This window comes from Piliocolobus tephrosceles, chromosome 2, assembly GCF_002776525.5.
Source record: "Piliocolobus tephrosceles isolate RC106 chromosome 2, ASM277652v3, whole genome shotgun sequence".
NCBI classification, from domain to species: domain Eukaryota; kingdom Metazoa; phylum Chordata; class Mammalia; order Primates; family Cercopithecidae; genus Piliocolobus; species Piliocolobus tephrosceles.
Window position 1 is genome coordinate 154175464 of NC_045435.1, and position 21551 is coordinate 154197014.

At 38.5% G+C, this 21551-nt stretch overlaps 1 protein-coding gene across 1 annotated transcript in view; it reads right to left on the reverse strand.

The window, feature by feature from the left end:
- Positions 1-21551, reverse strand: part of CPNE4 (copine 4) — a 511472-nt gene that overhangs the window by 123654 nt on the left and 366267 nt on the right. Inside the window, exon 9 of the mRNA XM_023207426.2 lies at positions 20364-20453. Within this exon, the coding sequence (XP_023063194.1) occupies positions 20364-20453 (90 nt within the window). The remainder of the gene's footprint in view (positions 1-20363; positions 20454-21551) is intronic.

A 21551-nucleotide genomic window follows, 5' to 3' on the forward strand; every position in this document is an offset into this window, starting at 1 on the left:
TTAGAGGAAAATGGCCTCCAGTGAGGCAAGCATGGAAATCAAGCATTTTCCTCCTTAACTCTATGTCCCTGGGTTTGGTTAGTAATGGGTTTGCAAGACCTGAGACCTGGAAACACATGAACAACAAGTACTAGAATAGCTGTGCCCAGGTGAAAAATTTATTTGTGAAAAGCAGCAGCTTTTGGTATTTGTTCCACTGTAGAATGAAAGGAAAGTCATATCGAATTGCTTCTCAGAACGACAAGCTCCATTAATAATGAACCAGTCAACTGTTTGAACTTTATAGTCAGGTACCTTTACAGCCCTGATAGATGGTTCTCACACAGATTCTTCTCATGTGTAAGTAACAATGAAACACAGAAGCCACTGTTGTCACTGAAGAGCTACAGGTCCTACAATGCATCAGTGCTGAAGTAGAATTCAGGAGAGTAAATTAGCAGAAACCCAGGAGAAAAAGCTAGTTCCCATTATGGGAGGCACCAGCAGGGGAGGGGGCCATGTGGAATTAGTTTTATTTTGTGGTACACTATAGGGCCAGTTGGATGCAACAATCACAACAATAACAACAAAAGGAAGCTAGAAGAACTATCTTTATTCTTTCTAATCTCCAGGCTGACGTTCAAGTCTCTTGCCTTTCACTTCTGACTGTGAGACCTGACGCAAGTCACTTAAGCCCACTGACTCTGTCACTTCACTCCCAAAGTGGTTACAGAAATATCAATTCTTACAGGGTTTGGAGGAAGATGAAATGAGATCTTGTGGGTAAAGAGCTGAAAGAGTGCATAAGTTATACAAAACCTAACGCATACAAAAGACCATCTATTGGTCTATTAGTTTTATATTGTTGTGTAATAATTTACTATGCAATAGTGGCCTAAAAGAAGGCCCATTTGTTATCTCACAATTTCTGTGGGTCAGGATTTCAGTTATACTGCGGCTGGGTTGTGTGCTCAGGATCTCACAAGGCTGAAATCTAGGTGTCAGGTAGGCTGCATTTTCATCTGAATGCTTACTGGGCAAGGATCTGATTTTGAGCTCCCTCAGGTTATTGGCAGAATTTGTGACTCTACTATTCATGGTGGCTTGTTTCTTAGAAGATAGACGCTGAGAGACAGAGTCTCTGTTGCTTGGAGTTTCTGACTTCAGGGAAAGCCTAGACCATCTTTTAAAGGGCATATCTAATTAGGTAAGGCCCGCTAGTATAACTGCCCTTTAATTGGGTATAATTCAAATGATTAGGGATATTAGTTACATCTTCACCTCTTCCATGCAACTATATATGATATAAAAAATAATCACAAGAAAGATACCCATCACCTTTGCCATATCTATTGCTTAGAGAGTTACAGATCCTGCCCACACTCAAGGAGAGGGAATTACACAAAAACATGACTACTAGAGGGTGAGAGTTATAGAAGCCACCCTACGGTGTGAGCATCACAATTGAGGTGAAGGAAGAAAATATAAACACTTTCATTTATATTATTTTTAAACCATATCCTTTAAAAAGTTTATTATTGCATAAAATTTTAAATATACATACTATATTAGCATAATAGTAAGTGCCTATAATTAATAAAATGTGCCTACCTTGAATGGTGCTTTTATTGATAGAAATGCATAGTAAAAAAGTTGTAAACCATTTCAAACAACATCTCTTTTTCCCACTTTCTCTTCCCACCTTTGCTTGTTATCCATGATATCCTGTGTCAATTACTTAATCTATGTCTTTCTTCGTCTGTAAAATGAGAATATTAATTCCTGTGCTGTTTCCTAGGTGAGACTCTGAAGAGAAAATGTTGGGAAGCATTAGAAAATAGATACAGTATATACAATATAGGCAGAAAGGCAAAAGAGAGTTTTTATTACTTCTGATTTCAGACTCAGAAAATCATGGAAGAATCATTCAAAGGGCTTTCCCCTTCCTTCCCATACATAATTTCTCCCATGTATATGCAGGGTCCTCCTGAGATATTTTAAACACTATAGGGCTCTCTGAGCTTTTATTAAAAGCTCAAGAAAACCCTTGAGACCTCTTTTTCCTGATTGTCCACACCTAAGGCACTTCACCTGAAATGTGCTGGGTGATATTAAATCTCAGGAAAGTCGCTGGTATTTCTCCTCTTCCTTTTTCCTTTAATCACTGAAGATGATAGATAAACACATCTACTATTTTGTTCTGCCTTAGGATATCAACTGAACCTGTTTCTTCATTTAGCCTACACATCAGAATGGTAGTTTTGAGGAAGTTAATGTGGCCTGATAGAAGAAACACAAGGCTTTAGGAAGCCTTAGGAGAAAGGACTTTAGAGTCAACCAGACCTGAGCTTCAGGTTCCTGCCTCAAGAGGTCTGCGAATGATTTAGGAACTTACTCAACTCTCTGATTTTCAGTTTCCTTCTTTGTTAACCTTGCAATTTTGTTCTATGGCCAGAGGGGATGGAATGTGGGGGTAGTACCTGACACAGTTCCTGGCATACAATAGGTCCACAATACTGTCTTAATGCTCTTTTCCCTTCTGTAAGTCCAGATCCAACTTTTAGTCTGGCTTCTAATGAGCTGTGTGGTCCTGGTGGAGTAATTTTTCCTCTCTGGTTCTCAGTTTTTTTCACTGGGATGATAAAGTGGTTGGAATACCTTGAGGTCTCTATAACTTGATTCTAAGGAGTCCTAGGCTTCAAATATCAACACTGGTGTACCTAGTTCTACATAATCCAGAACTTACATAGTCTTCTCCCATGTTCTCTTCCTCACTCCGATTAAGGATTGCTATCATCATTTTTAGCTTACTTGTTTTAATGAACAGCTGATGAAATCATTGGCCAGATGCCTTCCAAAGAAATTAGGTGCGGTTGCTAAGTCTCAAATATATACTTAATTACTGTGTAGTGTAGGTTGTCATTGCAGAATGAACAACAGAGCAAGGCAGTATATGATAAACTCATTTTAGAAAGCTAATAAAAATATAGAAGGACAGCAGCCTTCTCTATTAGTTTAGTTCATATCACCAAGTGATTGTCCTATTGCCAGGTTACTTTAAGCCTAAGTAGATACTGGAATTCAGGAGATTGTCACCAGGTGCTAACCAAATTGGTCTGTAGTCTATTTCCTAATGTTGCCTAATGTCACTACACAAAAATAGAATACATTTGCCCATCACTGGGAAAACTCTCTGGGACTTTTAAAAATAATTATTTCCATTTTGAATTTTTAAATAGGAACTAGAACGATCTCAGTAAATATAACAAATTGGCATGCATATTAAAAATGTGTGTGAATTTTAAACTAGCATTTTATTTTTCCTTGTTGCAATATAATACATTACTAAGTTAGAAAATTAAAAGCCAATTTTAAAAAATAAATAGCTTCATGTTTTTACCACTGAGAAGAACATACTGTTATTAGTTTGGTGTTTTTCCTTCTAGTCACACACACATAAGCACTTACATGCATGTACACATGCACACTTGCCATATATTTACTGACAACTCATATTTATGTCCCAGCTGAGCTCTCTCCTCTGAGAATCAAACTTATGTAGGCAACTGCCATGTTGTCCAACTGTCCTGGTTCACCCAGGACTAAGTGATTTCCTGGGATGTGGGACTTCCAATGCTAAATTTGATACAGTCCTGGGCCAACTGCCCATCATGTGGTCTATAGACACCTTAGACTCAGCAAGTACAAAACTGAATTCATCTTTCTCATCCCAAACCTTTTGCTCCTTCAGTGGTCTGATCTTAAGGTATTGAACCATTTTTCATCCACATGACCAATCCAAGAACCATGATTAAGTCTTTCCTCTTCCTCTCTTTATATCCAAAGGTGATCTGGTACCAAGTTCTGGTGATCCCTGTTTAGCAATTAACTCACATGGATTACTGATATGACTCTTTTTTTTTTTTGAGATTGAGTCTCACTTTGTCACCCAGGCAGAGTGCAGTCGCGATCTTGGTTCACTGCAAGTTCCACCTCCCGGGTTCACGCCATTCTCCTGCCTCAACCTCCTGAGTAGCTGGGACTACAGGCACTTGCCACCATGCCTGGCTAATTTTTTTGTATTTTTTTAGTAGAGATGGGGTTTCACCATGTTAGCCAGGATGGTCTCGATCTCCTGACCTTGTGATGTGTCTGCTCGGCCTCCCAAAGTGCTGGGATTACAGGCGTGAGCCACTGCGCCCAGCCACTGATAGGACTTCTAACCAGACCTCTTGCTTCCAGCCTTGCCCTCATGCAATCCAAATTCTACAAAATAGACAGAGTCCTAACCCCAGAAATTCAAATATGACCACATCACTCATTCTGCAGAGAGGCCATCAGTGCCTCCCATTGTTCTCAGGATAGAAATTGAAACTCCTTAACATGATCCAAATGTTCTGTTTACCTCACTAGCCTTGCCATCTTTAATCCTGCCCTAGGCTCTCCTCCCCAACATGTTAAATGCTGCAGCATTGAGCCTGTTAATCACAAACTTCCAGGTCTTTGCACATGCATTCAAGGTCCTGGCTTAGACACTGTTCTCCCAGGAAGCCTACTCTGAAGCCTATAAATATTTCATGGCTTTTCTATTATGTTTATGCAACTTACACGTCAGCAGAATTTTGTAATGGAAAAGGTCTTAAGAAGCATTGAGAGATCTTGTATCAGACCAGGGGCTGTCTCCTTAATACCCTAAAGAAAAATCTAACAAGGGATTTAATGTTCTCAATCTATTAAGTTAAACAGTGGTTCTTTACTTTGACTTCACATTATAATCACCTTGGCTGTTTTTTAAAATTTCTAATGTTTTGGCCTTTATACTCAGAAATTCTATTTAATTGGTCTGAGGTGGGGTCTAGGAATCAGTGGTTTTTAAAGCTCCTCAGGGAATTCTAATATGAATCCAAGGTTGAGATCCACTGCCTTAGTTTTGCCACTGCAATCCCACCTGGTATTTGTACATTTATTTTTTTCCCTACCTAAGATTAGCTATGGGCTTCCTCACCTAATTTTTTTTTTTTTTCAATCTTTTATTTTAGGTTCAGGGGTATGGGTGTGTTGTTTTATAGGCAAACTTGTGTCATGGGAATTTTTGTACAGATTATTTTGTCACCCAGGTACTAAGCCTAGTACCAAATAGTTTTTTATTTTTTTAATTTTTTTTCTGCTCCTCTACCCTCTACCCTCAGGTAGGCCCCAGTGTCTGTTGTTCCCCTCTTTGTGTCCACGTGTTCTCATCATTTAGCTTCCACTTATAAGTGAGAACATACAGTATTTGGTTTTCTGTTCCTGTGTTAGTTTAAAGCCAGAGTTCATTCACCTATTGTTAATCACAATCCAAACATCTCCCAGGAGAGGCATTCCTACTTGTGCACTGGGGCCAGTTTTAGCAACAGTGAAATTATATACTGATGGCCATGTTTTCAAGTTCTGTTTTTGTTTCTCAACTGGCCCAAACTCAGGAAGGCATGCGATGAATTTTCACCCTTAAATCCCAACAAAGAGGGAGAGTAGAGATACAATTGACTAGAGTAGTGGTTCTCAACAAGGGTGATTTGGCAGTTTCTGGAGACATTTTTTATTATAACCACTGAGGGGGGCAGCGCCACTTGCAACTAGTTGATAGAGACTTGCTAACCATCCTACAATACCTAGTTCAGTCCCGCACTGCATAGAATTATCCAATTCCAAATATCAATAGTGTTAATTTAAGAAGTAACAATTGAGAGATGACTCCAAATCTTCCTTCTAGCTTTAAAACACTCTGGAAAAGAGTCTTTGAGTAATCGATGAATTGGAGTGAAGTGGGCAGATAAATTTGCTTTTGTAAAAAAGAAACAGTGGATGCAGATATAGAGAAATTTTAAGGTGGAGATGGGTGAATTGAGGGAACTGTATTGTTGAGACTGTCTCTTGACTATTTCTTCTATATTAATCATTCTCTATGCGTGAACTCTGAACCAGCAGCATCAACATCATCTGGGAACTTGTTAGAAATGCAAGTCTTGGGCCCCACCCCAGACTTACTGAATCAGAGACTCTGGGGTTAGGACCCAACGATGTAAGTTTCAACAAGCCTTCCTGGAGATTCTGATGTTGCTAAAGTTTGACAGTATTATTCTAGATTATATGCTGATCTTGTCTTAAGGTCTGTTGTGGTTCGTTACATCATATGCCTTCAAGAGTCAGTTTGATTATTGGGAGTAGCAGGGGTGATTGCATTGTAAGAGAGTTTATGAAGAAGGCCAGCTGGTCTGCAGGGGAGATGAGCTAGAGGTAATGCTTTCTGACAAGTCCATTTAGTGATTTTACTCTTTCATGGGAGAGCTGTCATGAAATGTTTTAAATACCAGTGCAATAAGGCATGCTGGGTGGTCAACACAATGTTTGAGTAAAGGTTTAATTGCCATGGGAAATGAAACTGAAGTTGCGGGACAGTGGGGTGGAGACAAGTAGTTTGTAGAAAAAGTTCTGAGGATCAGAATCCAAAGGATGCTCTTTCTTTTCTCACCCATTTTAAGACTTAATTGAATCCTCTTTGTCTCACTCACCCCACATCCCTCTTCTGATGTATTCCATTAAAAATCTCATTGCTTAAAGGTAAATCAGTATTCATCATTGTTAGTACTAGACTTGGTCCTTGCTGTTCTAGGAACTGTTCAAAGAAGCAAAGTACTAAACCATAAAATACGCCAATGAAATAAAAAGGACCTGATATTTAGAAAATCCACAAGGCTACTTTCTTTACCATTCCTTTTCTAAGATTTTAGGCCTTTTTCCCCTCCAAAAGCTATGCTGTGAGAACCAGATGTGGCCACAATACTGTTTCTTTTTTTCTTTTGTGACTTGCATTCCAGCCCCTCATTCCTGAGGGAGTGCTTTTCTCTGTTGGTTGCTTCATCCTCCAGACTCTTCCCTTCCTTTTTTTCCTTCTTCTAACTCCCTATGGCTGGTGGAGGGAAAGGTATGTTTGAATTTAAGGGAAAAAAATGTTAGGAGAAAATATGGTGATAAATGAGTAGCAATGGGATGTTCTCTGAGATGTGACAATGAGGAAAGAAAGCTTCCATGATGAATTTAGACTTGTCTTAAATTAAAGGAAGTGTCCCAGGTCATAACTGATGTGATGGAAACATTAACCTCATTAACCTAATCACTAGCATTGATATATGTGGAGATAAGAATGAGCACATAAGAGGGATGTTTTTCTAGGGGTCTTTAAAAGATGAGACCAAATAGCAAAAAATCTGGTACAGTGTCATCAATGGTATCGAGCTAATGAACTATGGGCTTGTGTATATATCCATCCATCTATCTAACCATCCATCCATCCATCTATTCATTCGTTAAGCATGTATTTATTAAGAATCTACTATATGCCAAGCACTATTTTAGGAGCTGAGGATATAGAGGTGAATTACATAGGCCAGTTCCTTTCCCACAGACCTTGGCACTTACATTTCAGTAAAGGACCCAAACTATAAACATGTAAACAAATAAACAACATAATCACAGATGGTGGTAAGTGCCGTGAGGGAGATTACTATGGTGATGAGATGAAGGGTAACTGGAGGAATGTATGTATGAACAACGAAGTCTGGAAAGGCATCTCTGAGTGCTTCAGTTTTGAGTTGACACCTGAATGTTAAGAACATGCCAACTATTCAGAGATGGGGAGGCAATGAAGAGGGACAGATGGGAATTTCAGGCATATATCAGGATCTTCTAGAAATGTGAACTCAGGAACTACTTGAATCTGTTAAGAAACATTATCCACAACCTGAAAACAAGTCCAAGAGTGACCATAAGCCCTTTCAATGCCATACTTAATCATTATTTAATAGGCCCATCCAAGGATGATATAGTTTCCTATAAGAATTTACCATTATTTGTTTCTGCTATTTACTACTTATTACTAATAATTGAGGGCTCAGACTCTGTAAAGTGATACATGTTAAACTTGTATATGATGCAATGATTTCCTTCTGGTGTAAAGATTACCCTGAAGTTTATGGTTTATTTCCCCTAAAGACATTAATTAATTTTGTATCTAGAAATCTTAGTCCTGTTTAAATAAAAGGACTATGTAAATTAAATTCCCCAAAATGCTCTTGGAGAAGTTTTATCTTCTTAGTGGTTACCTCATTAATTAATGAGTTGAATAAAATTTTGATACATATTCATTTGATAGTTCAATGAGAGTCATACTTTTAACTTTTTGAAAATTATACATTGACAAGATATACCATGGCTCACCTCAGGAATTGGGAGTTAGAGATCAGCTTTAATAAGTACATGAAAGCCTAGAATTTTCTGTATTTTTTTTTTTTTTTTTGAGAGGGAGTCTCACTCTGTCACCAGGCTGGAGTGCAGTGGTATGATCTCAACTCACTGCAACCTCTGACTCCCTGGTTCAACATGTTCTCCTGCCTCAGCCTCCTGAATAGCTGGGGCTACAGGCATATGCCACCATATCCAGTTAATTTTTTTTTTTTTTTGTAGTTTTAGTAGAGACAGGGTTTCACCATGTTAATTAGGATTGTCTTAATCTTCTGACCTCGTGATCTGCCCCCCTTGGCCTTCCAAAATGCTGGGATTACAGGTGTGAGTTACTGCACCTGGCCAAATTATCTGTATTTTTAAGATCAAGCACCATATTAACTTAATCAGATGCTCCAGACTCTTGAGTCTTTCAGTCACAACTACTAACCAGAGTAGACTCTCTCCAGACTCCTCATGTGCCCTTGCCTTGATTTTTCTATGTTCACCAAATAACATACTTTGGTTGCTAATTCTGCTTCAAAAGTATTCAGGTATTGGGAAAGAGGTTCCCTGTATGGAGCTTGATAATTATAGTTCTTGCCAAATTTATTTATTTATATTTAATTAATCTATTCATTTATTTTGTAAATTATTATGTTGGCCTCCTGACTTATGCATTTGCCTTTTGCGTGAGTCAGTTCTTCCAAGTCCCACCAAGTCTGAGTGATTGGACAAAGCTGAGTTTCTGTACCAGCAAAGAAGCTGGAGACCAGACCCAGTGAGACGGTGATCCTGACTGGAGCCATGCAGCATGAGTGGCCTCTGTAGGCAACATGAGGAGGCATCTCTTCATCTCTACCTGGTTTCTCTCTAAATTGCAGGGGGTGGATGTGGGGGTGATGATCATTCTAACTTTCTTCTATTCATTGGAATTGTCCAAAAGCATTTATGCTCATTTTTAATGAGTTCAGGGTCCCAGGAAGGAACAATTCACACACTCTCAGAGAGAAAATAATTCATTTCTTATGAGGTCAGCCAATTTGCTCTTTCTTGATATTTGTTTTGTGTGCACCACACAAACAAAGTCCTCCTGGCTTTCCTTAATCTTTGAGGGAAGTATAAACACTGCAGACAGGTGGGATCTTACAAGCACCATAACTTTGAGGAGATGCTGATACCTCCTCCAGCTCCTGGGAAGGAGGGCCTATGGGATTGTTCTGCCAAGCATCTAAGAAAGGGTCATTTCCCTTTGCTTCAAGGACTCTTTCTTTATGAAAGCTGACCTTCTTCCTAAGAGACAGGTCTCTCCATGTTTTATTTCATGATTCTACTGACAATACTTTCCAGAAAAAAAGCCCAGGATGGCTGCAGATTGTGATGTTTTCTTCTGTTTTAAACAACATTCTGGTTTAATGTTTAAAATGTGGGAGAGAAGCTGAATGCCCTGCAGAAGCTGACTCAATGAAAAGGCCTCTTGGGATGTCAACCCAGTTTGTGAAAACCTTCCTATTGACAAGGCTAGGTTAAAAACAACATTTCCAAATGTGCAAAAATAAAATTGAGATCTTGAGGCAACTTTTTCAGTTTCTGTGTGAACAAAGTAGTGCAATAAACTATAGAGTAACTCACATTAAAAATATTTTAAACTAAATAAACAAACAATCAACTAAGAGCAACCAGCATAATCAGTGTTACCAGAACACAGCATTATTTAAACAGAGCAGTGAGTCCTATCAGTTTGAATTATGACACAAAATTGCATCGAGGGATTCTCAGAATTTCTACTCAGAAGAATCCTTCCCTTCATCATTAAGCAACTTTATCCAGGTCCCAGTTTTTCCCAAGTATCTTCCCAGTAGCTGGTTAGCTATCCATTTTCACTGTAGAAGGGGATGCAGATGGATTAATAATGTGAGGAAACTATTTCTAGTTGCAGCAATTGCAATTTATTTAGATGGACATTCTCTCTAGTAGGGAAATGTCCACCCAGATAATAAGAGGGCTACTTCCTTACTTTCAACTAGAGACCTCATCAGGGCACTGAATGGCATTCATTTGATACTTTTAGTTCAGACTTGCAAAGTATTTTCCAAAGATGACTTTTTCAAACACATTTTTAAAAAAATCAAAGACAGAGCATGACCATGGACAATTTTTTCAATAAAATGGTTTGGCCAGGTTTTACCACCTCTTTTGGCCTCTTCCCTCATAATGATTGAGCAAGGAAGGACCTTACCCATTGCCTGCAAGGGTTTCCAAAAGGGAGGAATTTAGGAGTCAGAAAGAGTCGCTTAGGAGCTGCCATACCCTCATCCCAGATTGCTGAGAGAACAAGAGCCATTATAGGTAAGGTATGCCAGCTTTAGGCAGGAGTTAAACACGCTGTAGAACAATAATGTCAGGCAGTTGTTTCACAAGTAGCAGGTTCAAAGTCATGTTAACAGGAAGAAGTCTTTTTCTAAATTTAATTTTTATTGTGGTAAAAGATACATAACATAAAATTTGCCATTTATTTTTAATTGACAACTCTGTGGTATTAAGGATATTCATATTGTATTGCAATGATTACCAACATCTTTGTCTAGAACTTTTCTGTTTTCCCCACTGAAACACTAACTCCCAAGGTTCTTTTTTATGTAAGATCAGTTTATATGGTTTCTTGAAACAAACAAACAAACAAACAAGCACTTGCTTTGAAAAGGTAGGCTCTCTTTTTAGATAATGAGGAAATCAGATCTAATTTTCACTAATGAAAAAGTTATTTTGACACTGAAGCATCTAGTGTTGACCCCCCTTTGTAGAAGAGCCCATTTCTTCCAATTTGGAGTCACTAAAGACTGGACAGAGGAGAGGTCCCATTAGTGGCAGAGGCTTGACACATGAAGGGGCAGAATTTTCTCCTTGGTGGATGGGAAGGATAATGTTTTTTGAAGAAAAGGGAACGGGATATCAAAATGGGAGGACTGAAAATAAGAAGGAGGCTTGAAGAGAAAGGAGAGGTTGGGAAAGAATTGCTTTGGCCACATGTGGGTAGTGGTTACTCTTTTGAACAGTGCAGATACAGAATATTTCCATCATTACAGAAGTTTTCATTGGACTTTAGGTTCTTGTATGGAGTTTAGGTTCCAGAGTCATAAAGACTGATCCTTTCAATGCCACTGACTAGCTCTGTGAATTTAGGCTAGTTATTTAATCTTTATTAGTCTCAGTTTTCCCATTTGCAAAATGAGGATAATAAGAGTGTCTCCCTGTGGAAGAGCCAGCCAATTCACCAAAAATCTGTTTCCTTCTATTTCTAGGCATCCTACTAGGCCACATTTCCTGGTTTCTCTTGCCATTTACCGTGGTGATGTGACTGAGTTCTACTCATTGGAATATAGGGAACAATGCTAGATGTTGTTTTCAGCTAAAACTTTTAGAGAGAGATTTCTTCACATTTTTTCCCCTTTTGCCTGTTGGATGCAAACAAAAATAAGTCCCTAAGATATGGATGAGCCACAAGATAGAAGCAACCTGAGTTACTGAATTACTTCATGAAGGAGAGGTAAACATTGATATGAAAGTTTTACCTTTGATTGTTATGTGAGCAAGAAATTAACTTCTACTACATGGGTTCTCTTTGTTACTGCAGCTTTGCTTAACCTAGAATAATTACAGAGTTCAATGAGAAAATTTAATTAAGATGCCCATCATAGTATCTGGTACCTGGTAAGTGCTTAGTAAATATTAACTGTTTTTTAAATAGTGAAGAGCAGAGATTATAGAGCAGGAGAGACCCAGGTTTAAACTAAGGCTGTACAAATTAAGCTCTGTAATTATAAGCAATTTGCTAAAACACAGATTCTTAATTTCCTCATCTGTAATATAAGATGATAATATTAATGAAAAGAAAGAATTATTAAAGTTGAAAGAATATGTAATTTTTCTCTCAATTCAGAAATCTCCTTGATTCCTGCATGATTTAACACTATTTGAGCTGGCTACTGCTTTTTTATGCTGCAGTATTGATTTCCGATTTCAGTAGAGGCAGCCTGCTGTACTCAGGGGTGCCATTTAGTTAAGTGGACTCAAGAATTCCTGTGCTATGGTTGATCCAATATAGAGACACCTCCATGAGTCTGCAATCAGGTGAATTCCAGGACATTTAGAAGAATGAACTATTGACAGGCACAAAACCAGCAGCTCTTGAGTCCAGAAGGCCATAAAGAAAGCACTTGAATCTGACCAGATCTCAAGAAAACTCAAGAGGACTATGAGCCATCCAAGGATGTTTTTCCCATTACAAATATAAGGCACATAGAGAAGAAGGTGAAATTGCTTTCAATTGCCTAAAAATGCCAGGTTCTTTGTTGCAGGTGTTTCCAACAATACTGAACATAGCAGTGTACTCCTCAATTCCAACTGCCTGTGTTTTGCACCAATAATCATGAAATATTTATGTGATTTGTATATAGTGATTAAAGCCATTTGGGGGAATTAATGGGGCTGAATTGGGGCCAATGCCAAGGATTCAGATCTGGGGGTTGGAACTTGTCCTTTCCTTTCCAAACAGTAAGAACTAGAAGGTTTGCTAGAAAAAAATCAGCATGAAACAGAAAGAAAACAAACATGCAATTAATTATAAAAGATCAGAGGCAAAATAAGAGGCAAGTAGGGACCCAGGGGTTAAGAGTCACATGAGGCTGGGAATAAAGGGAGAAGTTCCAAGGCAAAGTCTGTGAATGAACTCAAATCCATTTGGCAGTAGTGTGTCAGTCTGACTCAGAGAAGCCGAAGCAAAGGCAGTGAATTTGTGGAGAAAATACAATTTCAATTGAAGTTGGCCTGGTCACACATGAAATGAGAAAGATATGAATAATTGGATGTAATCAAAAGACAGCTGTTAAGGATTTCTTATAGGAGGAAGAACAGAATGTACCCATACATATACACATATACATATACACTCAGCCTCACAGTAAGGCATCAGAAACAGTGCTGAACTACATTAGGGTGGTACCTGTAGTAGGTCAGCTAGGTTTGGAGGATCAGTAGAAAGACAGTATTTCTCTTTTTGCAATCTATTCATCTGACAAAGATCTAATATCTGGAACCTATAAGGAACTTAAACAAATTTACAAGAAAAAAACAATCCCATCAAAAAGTGGGTGAAGGATATGAACAGACACTTCTCCAAAGAAGGCATTTAAGCAGCCACGAAACACATGAAAAAAAGCTCATCATCACTGGTCATTAGAGAAATGCAAATCAAAACCACAATGAGGTACCATCTCACACCAGTTAGAATGTTGATTATTAAAAAGTCAGGAAACAACAGATGCTGGTGAGGCTTGGAGAAATAGGAACACTTTTACTCTGTTGGTGGGAGTGTAAATTAGTTCAACCATTGTGGAAGATAGTGTGGTATTTCCTCAAGGATCTAGAACCAGAAACACCATTTGACTCAGCAATCCCATTATGGGTATATACCCAAAGGGTTATAAATCATTCTACTGTAAAGACACATGCACATGTATGTTTATCACAGCACTATTTACAATAGCAAAGACACAGACCCAACCCAAATGCTCATCAGTGATAGACTGGGTAAAGAAAATGGGGCATGTATATACCATGGAATACTATGCAGTCATAAAGAAGAATGAGTTCATGTCCTTTACAGGGACATGGATGAAGTTGGAAGCCATCATTCTCAGCAAACTAACACAGGAACAGAAAACCAAACACCACATATTCTCACTCATAAGTGGGAATGGAACAATGAGAAGACATGGACACAAGGAGGGGAACATCATACACTGGGACCTGTCAGGGGGTGGGAGGCAAGGGGAGGGATAGCATCAGGACAAATACCTAATGCATACAGGGCTTAAAACCTAGATGACAGGTTGATAAATGCAGCAAACTACCATGGCCCATGTATACCTATGTAACAAACCTACACGTTTTGCACATGTCTCCTAAAAACTTACAGTAAAAAAAAAAAAAAAAAAAAAAAGACAGTATTTCTCATTGTGTGTTTGGCAAATGGCCTGAACCAGCATTTTTTATGTAAATTGTGAAAATGAAGTCTCCAGGACCACTGAGTGTGGGAGTCTGATTTAACAGAGCATTTTCCTGATTGGCCAGGAATCCAACTTTGGGGGTGTCAGAAGGCAACTCAAGAACATGGCTCTTTTAAATCAGCCAGGCATGGCAGCCTAAGACAGGGGGCACAAAGAACAAGTGAGGTGAATCGTGGGTGAAATGTCATTGAGGGGTTGCTTTAGACTTGTATTTGGGCTTCCTTTCACCCCTTAGTGGGTTCCTGGGTCTTACTCACTTCTACTTTGACTTTGGCTACCTGCTTCTCCTCCTCATCTACCATTTCCTTTACTGTACCATGGCCTTAGCCTATCTCCTACATAAGGCATGGGGGCAAAGTGATCCAGAACAACTGATGCTATCACCTTAGTTTCCCCTTCAAGGCAAATAGCTCTTATCAACCATACTCTGAGAATGCCTGATGAATTTTGTATAGGGGAAAGTATCCATATTACTTGTGTGGTTTGGAAATTAGAGAAAGAGATAGAAAATAGCCCTAGAATGCGTGTGATTAAATGGCCTCAGGGTGCTTATATGGTGTTTGTCAAGACTGTTCTGGCATGACAGTTTTCCACAGTGCTAGGCATAATTGGGTTATGAATAAATACTTGCTGACAGTGCCCTCTCACCCTTTTCTTCTCTAAGAACACCCTCTGGAAGAATCTATTCTGAACATCAGCATTGCCTCCTAAAGAATATGTTCTGGGTATTAACAATATGTTGATCAAATCAAAGAAAGTGGTTAATGCCATAGTTCCTAGAATCTAAGAGGTACATATTTTCTTATAAATCATACATTGTTAAGTAACATTGTGTTATAGTTTTATTGAAAGACTTCCCTTTAGTGTCTCAGACTTTATGAAATGTTACGTAAAGACAAATCTTACTTCTGTTAAATATTAGAATAATGGTAAACAAATCATTCTGGTTGAAAAGGTCAAGAAATATGCTCATCAGGATGATTTATTTTCTAATAACTATAACACAATAAAACAGAGGCAGTGCAATCTGATCAAAACAACATTGAATTTGACATTTAACAGCATGGGTTTTTGAGTCTCAGTTTCCTTATCTGTAAAATGAAGAAAATGGAACCTACCTTACAATGTGGTTAGAAGTAAATGAAATTATGATTTTGATAAGGGCTTTATAAACTCTAGTATGCTGTAGAAATAATGTATATTGAGTCTTCCTATCCTAGAATATGGCATGTCTAGGATGCCATAGAAAGTAGTAGTGTAATGCCTTTTAAACAGTTCAGAAGACATTTTAGCATGTTGTGGTGTTATCTCTTGGGTTATGATAACCGGTAAAAACATTATCTGAATATTTAAGGTATTTAATTGTATTGAATATCATAGGTATTTAGGGCTCAGTAGACATGACTGAGAAAGCACTGAGTGTGTGATACCTTCAGAGTTACATGAAAAACTGAATCCCAGCCAGATGCATTGGCTCCCACATGTAATCCCAGCACTTTAGGAGGCTGAGGGAGAGGGCTGCTTGAGCCCAGGAGTTTGAGACCAGCCTGGGCAACATAGCAAGACTCTGTCTCTACAAAAAAATTAATCTCTGCCAGAATTGATGGGGAAACACTATAGAATTTTCTACTATGTTCATGAATAAGACAAGGAGGCCCTCTACCTCCACTGCCATCTATCACGTTGAGGGTATTAGCAGAAAAAAAGGGGTAAGGATAAAAACTATCTCCATTTTCAAGTAGTATGATTATATATTTGGGAAAAAAACAGGCTGGGCACGGTGGTTCACGCCTGTAATCCCAGCACTTTGGGAGGCCGAGGTGGGCAGATCACTTACGGTCAGGTGTTTGAGACCAACCTGGCCAACATGGTGAAACCCCATCTCTACTAAAAATATAAAAATTAGCTGGGCGTGGTGGCACACGCCTGTAATCATACCTACTCAGGAGGCCATGGCAGGGAAATCACCTGAAGCTGGGAGGCAGAGGTTGTAGCAAGCCTAGATCATGCCACTGCACCCCAGCCTGGGTGACAGAGCAAGACTCCATCTCAAAAGGAAAGGCAAGGAAAGGAGAGGAGAGGAGAGGAGAGGAGACGAAAAAAGCAAAATTAGTGGGAAAATTACTATAAACAATAAGAGAACAAATTTAAGTTCTCTTAAACAAATAAACTAGTTTAAGAAAAAATTCGATGACCTTCATATATGCAAACGATAGTCAGAGGTTCTAAGAGGTACATAGAAAATAAGAGAAAAAACATTAAGCACTCCTGCAAAACACGAAAGGAGACTTGAATAAATGAAAACACATGCCATATTCTAGGATAGGGAAACTCGATATTATAAAGAGAAAATTCTGCCTAATTCACAAGTTAAATGCAATCTCAATAAAATATTATCAAGTTTTGGGTTTTCTTCTGGTATTAGATAAGTTGTTTATAAAGCTCAATGGAAAAAAACTGGTAAAATATCCAGAAAAACCCTTAAGAAGGCAAGAAATACAGAATTGGATATGGTTAACTCTACCAGGTATTAAAATATGCTATAAAACGTAGTACACAAAAATATGCTACAAAATGAAGGTAAAAGGTAGAAGAGACAGGAATGGAAGTTAATCTTTTCTGAATATGCCCTGTTCTGCAGTTTTGACTTTGGAACCATGTAAACATTTAATACAATTATAAGGCAAAATTAAATTTGAAAAAAATATCTAAAAATTGAAAACAAAGTGAAACAAATGAACCTGACTGTTCTATGTGCTATAGGTCTAACTATGGAGAGGGATGATTTCAAGAAACATTAAAATATGGCTCTGCATCCATAGAAACATATATATAATGAAGAAAAGGAATTATAAAATTTCAAAATTAATTTAGTTCAAAAATTCATTCCAGAAAGCAAGGATGTTATTAAGCATTACTAAGTTTATATCAGAAGAATTCAAGAGCCAACTTGAAGAAGTTTTTATTGGCCAAATATGGGACAACTTAAGATTTCAAAGGAATTATAATAACTGAAATAGATGGAAACACTGAAATACATCAAAAATCCATAAATTCTTAATAATACTGGGGCCTTCTTACCAGAAAACAGACCCTGAAATCTGACCAAGTTCCAAATATGCATTTATAGCAAACACAGAATGTGAGAAATGCTATGGGACAAACCAGCCTGGTTTCTTCACTAAGTAAATTACAAGGGGGAAAAAAAGGGGAGTGAGAACGAACTGATTAAAGGAGGCTTCAGAGACATCTCAGTCAAATGCAGTGCTTAGACCTTGTTTAAATCTTCACTTAAAAACAAAAAATATAAATAATTGTTTAATAAATGAGAGACTCTGGCAAAAATAAGCAATGGCAGAATATTTGGTGGCATTACGGAAGTATAGTTAGTATTCTTAAGAGTAATGTTTTGTAGTTGTATTAATGGAAAGATTTATTATCTGTTAGCAATATATACTGAAGTGCTTTCTGATGAGATGATATGATGTTTGAGATAGGAACACAGTGTGACTTTCATTGACCCTAGGCACTTTTGCCTTCATGGGCCCCTCTTAACACAACAGATTTTCATGGACCTTAAAAAGTTAGTTGCTTTCTGATGCAAGAAAGAAAAAAAAAAAGAATATTTTAGTTAATCTTACATGTTGATTCTCTTCTTCTGATTTTGAAAGAAATTAAAACATTTTCATAGGTTCTTGAGGATTTTAATAAGGCTCCCAGGTGACTCTAATGTATAATACGTTTGAGGTACTATACCAGTGGTTCTTATCTGGAAGTGATTTTACCCTCTAGAGAACATTTGGCAATGTCTGAATACACTTTTGATTGTCAGACTGACACAGGAAGCAAGGTGTGTGAGTGTGTATGTGACAGAGGGTGGAATACGACTGGCATCTACTAGCTAGGGTTGCTGTTAAGGATCCTACAGGCACAGGACAGCTCCCCACAGCAAAATCCAAACATCAATAGTGCACATGTGGAAAAACCCTGATCCTTCTCTCCCCACTCCCTTCCTTTCTCCTTCCTTTCTTCTTTTTTTCCTTCTTTTCCTCTATTCTTCCTTCTCACATTCTTTCTTCCTCTCTTTCCTCTATCATCTATCTATCATCTATCAATCAGTCATCTATTTCCTTAGCTCCCACTTATTTCTCTACTCACAAAGTGACAAAGTGTTCCTTTTCTGCATTTTTAAAATTCAATTACAGATGACCCTCTCCTTTTATCCATTTAATGACTCCTCATAAAAAGCTGATATATGGCTAAAAGAGGTATTATTTTATTTCTGGCCAAAGAGGGTCATTTACCTCTCTGGGAATAGGAGGGTGCTACTCAAAGTGTAAGTGATAGCTGCCATCCTATGCCTGAAGTCACAGCTCTTGACCATTCTGCATAGGAGCTTCCACATGAAGGACCAAATAGCCAGGAATCCTGATTTTGAATTGAAGGTTTCCAGTGGGGTTGAGGCTTGAATATCTCGGTTCTTACAGAGATATCAGGTGCAACTCTGAGTTGCTCCTCAAGAACATGGAAGTGAACATGTCTGCTAAGAGTTCAACTGCAAAGCTCATACAGAATGGGTTTAAGCAAAGAATATAAAGCCACCTTAAAGAACTTGGAATTAACCAATCAGATGGGATTCTAACCTGACTGAGCACATCGATGAATCAAAAAATTGGGTCTGTCAGGTTTGTAGGGCAAAAGTAGTGAGGAAAATGTAAAGCTACTAAGGCAAACATCCTCAGTGCCCAGCTAACACTTTCCAGGGGATCAGTTCCCCTGAAAAGTCAACATGAATGTTTACTCTGCCTGATGGACAGTGGAGGTGGGCACTCCTGGTTTTCAGCGAATGAAGCCATTAACTGTCTCAGTTACCCAGTTCTGATTTCAGGCAATCACAGCAACATTCTGATGATTGTCTTCTCCGTGGTTTGCCCACAAGAAAATGCCCTTGAGAAGCTGATATGACTGCCGGGTCTGGTTGATGGTTGTGTTTTTCACTGAACATTAATCAACTGGCCTTTTAGTTTATAGGCACAAGTCTCCAGTAAATTTGCTTAGTTATCCTTAATTGGTTGAATCAACTCTGGGCCATTGACAACAAGGAACTTCTAGACTTTCACGGTAGAAGAAAGGCCAGAGCATGGACTATAAAAAACATCTCCTGAAGTCTGCTTCTGGCATTCAGCCTAGTGTCTTCCTTTGGTGATTCTGAATGCATATTTTCTTCCAACTTTTACATTCCCAAGGTGCTCAAAAAGCCTTTGTGATAGATTGAAAAAGTGGCCACGATACTTTGGAGCTTCTCCCACCAAGAGATGTAGTCTATCTCCTCACCCTTTAAGTCTGTATTGACCATGTGACTTGCTTTGACCTAGACTGTGCAGAAAGTGACCTGTGTGAGTTCTGAGCCTAGGCCCTAAAGAAGTCTTATGGGGTTCTGTTCTTGCATTCTTAGAACCCTAAGTTCACTGTGTGTGTTAGTCCAAGCTGGCCTGGGGATGATGAGAGCCATATGGCCCCACTCCTCCTCTCATTCCAGACGACAGCCAGCCAACCCCCAGAAGCAGAACCACCCTCCTCTTGGGTAGCTGATCACAAATGCCTGAGAAAGTCCAGGCAAGACCAACAGAAGAGCCACCTAGATTAGTTCAGCCCAACTTGCCAGTACCCAGAATCATAAGCTAAATAAATGCTTCTTGTTCTAAGCTGCTAAATTTTGCATTATTCTGTTATGTAACAGTAGATAATTGATATGACACCATTTTCATTTTAATAACTCTCATTTATACCCTGAATTTATTGTCATGGTTTTGTCTTTCAGAAGACATGGGTTTTGCCTCTTGATATAACACCACTGGAATTTATTTTGGGCTTTCACATGAGCTTCAATGGCCCTAGCAGAAGAAATAGCCCTTGTTTCTTCCATTAAGATGCTAAAAGATGAGAGGGTTGGGTACATTGTAAAGAAAATTTGGGATTTGCCAATACTATTTTGAAAAGAGTAGGATTAAATACATTTTTTTAAAATATCACATTTCTTGGACACAGATTTCTGACCTTCAGCCGGCGGTCTGGGTCTCCGCTGCATAGAGAATTTACGGATACTTTGAATGATTTCCAGGCTGGGCTTAAGTTATTCATCACAACCTGGGAAAAGAAAGAGAGGAGTGGTGAGTGGGGGAGAAATGCTTGACATTTTTGCATTTCCACATTAAAACTATTTGAGAAACCATTGTGATGCATATGAAAAGAGCAATAGCCTGGAAGAGGTGCCTTAATAAAAACTTGATGTACTAAATCTTTTAAGGGTACCCCCTAAGCAGGTCATTATGAGCAGACCTCCTGTGGTCACTGTCCTGGCTGTTGTTTCATGAATAATGCCAATAATATTTCCCAGCATGTGGATGCTGAGAATGATCCCTTCTATATCAAAAGGGGTTGAAATTAAGGATAGGGCTGTCTCTGCCCATTGATAAAGAATTCTCAGTTCTATAGGACTGTCAGTCTTGTGGTATAAATTCTCTTCTCTTAGGGTCAGCAAAGGTAAAGACTTTTAGCGGGGTGAAGGATATAGCAAGACAATTCTGCTGCTAAATAATTGGATGGTCTGGTAATCTGTGACCTTGAGTCACATCAGATTGCAAGTCAGAAGAGAAGTTTCTAGAAGAAAAATCCCAGGACCATACTTAAACTAGCTTATCACCAACTCAATTAGAATATCCTGGAAAGGCATGACAAGGCAGATCTTAAGATTATAAACTATGTCTATAACATAGGAAAACCTTTTTAAAACCACTTTACTAATCACAAACTTGGCTAATCCTGGCCTAAGAATCTATATGAGTCAAATCATATCTTGCCATCACTATGGTTCAGATAATTCAATTTGGTTCAGAATGTACGAGTAGCTGCTCTGTGCCTAGCATTGTACTGTGTACTCGAGGGCAGGGGTTCCCAAAGTGTGGTTTCTGCATCATCTGGAAACTTCTTAAAAACAGAAATTTCTAGTCCTCACCCAGAACTACTGACAGACACTCTAGAGGTGGGTCTTCTAGGTGATTCTGAGGCACAAAGTTTCAGAACCACTGCTCTAGGTGATATACAAATAAAGTTAAATGGAATTCTGTCATATTGATTTTTCTACCTAGGAAGTCTTTAGTTAGTGGAAGTCTTAGATTTTTTTCTTTTTTTTTTGAGATGGAGTTTTGCTCTTGTTGCCCAGGCTGTAGTACAATGGTACTATCT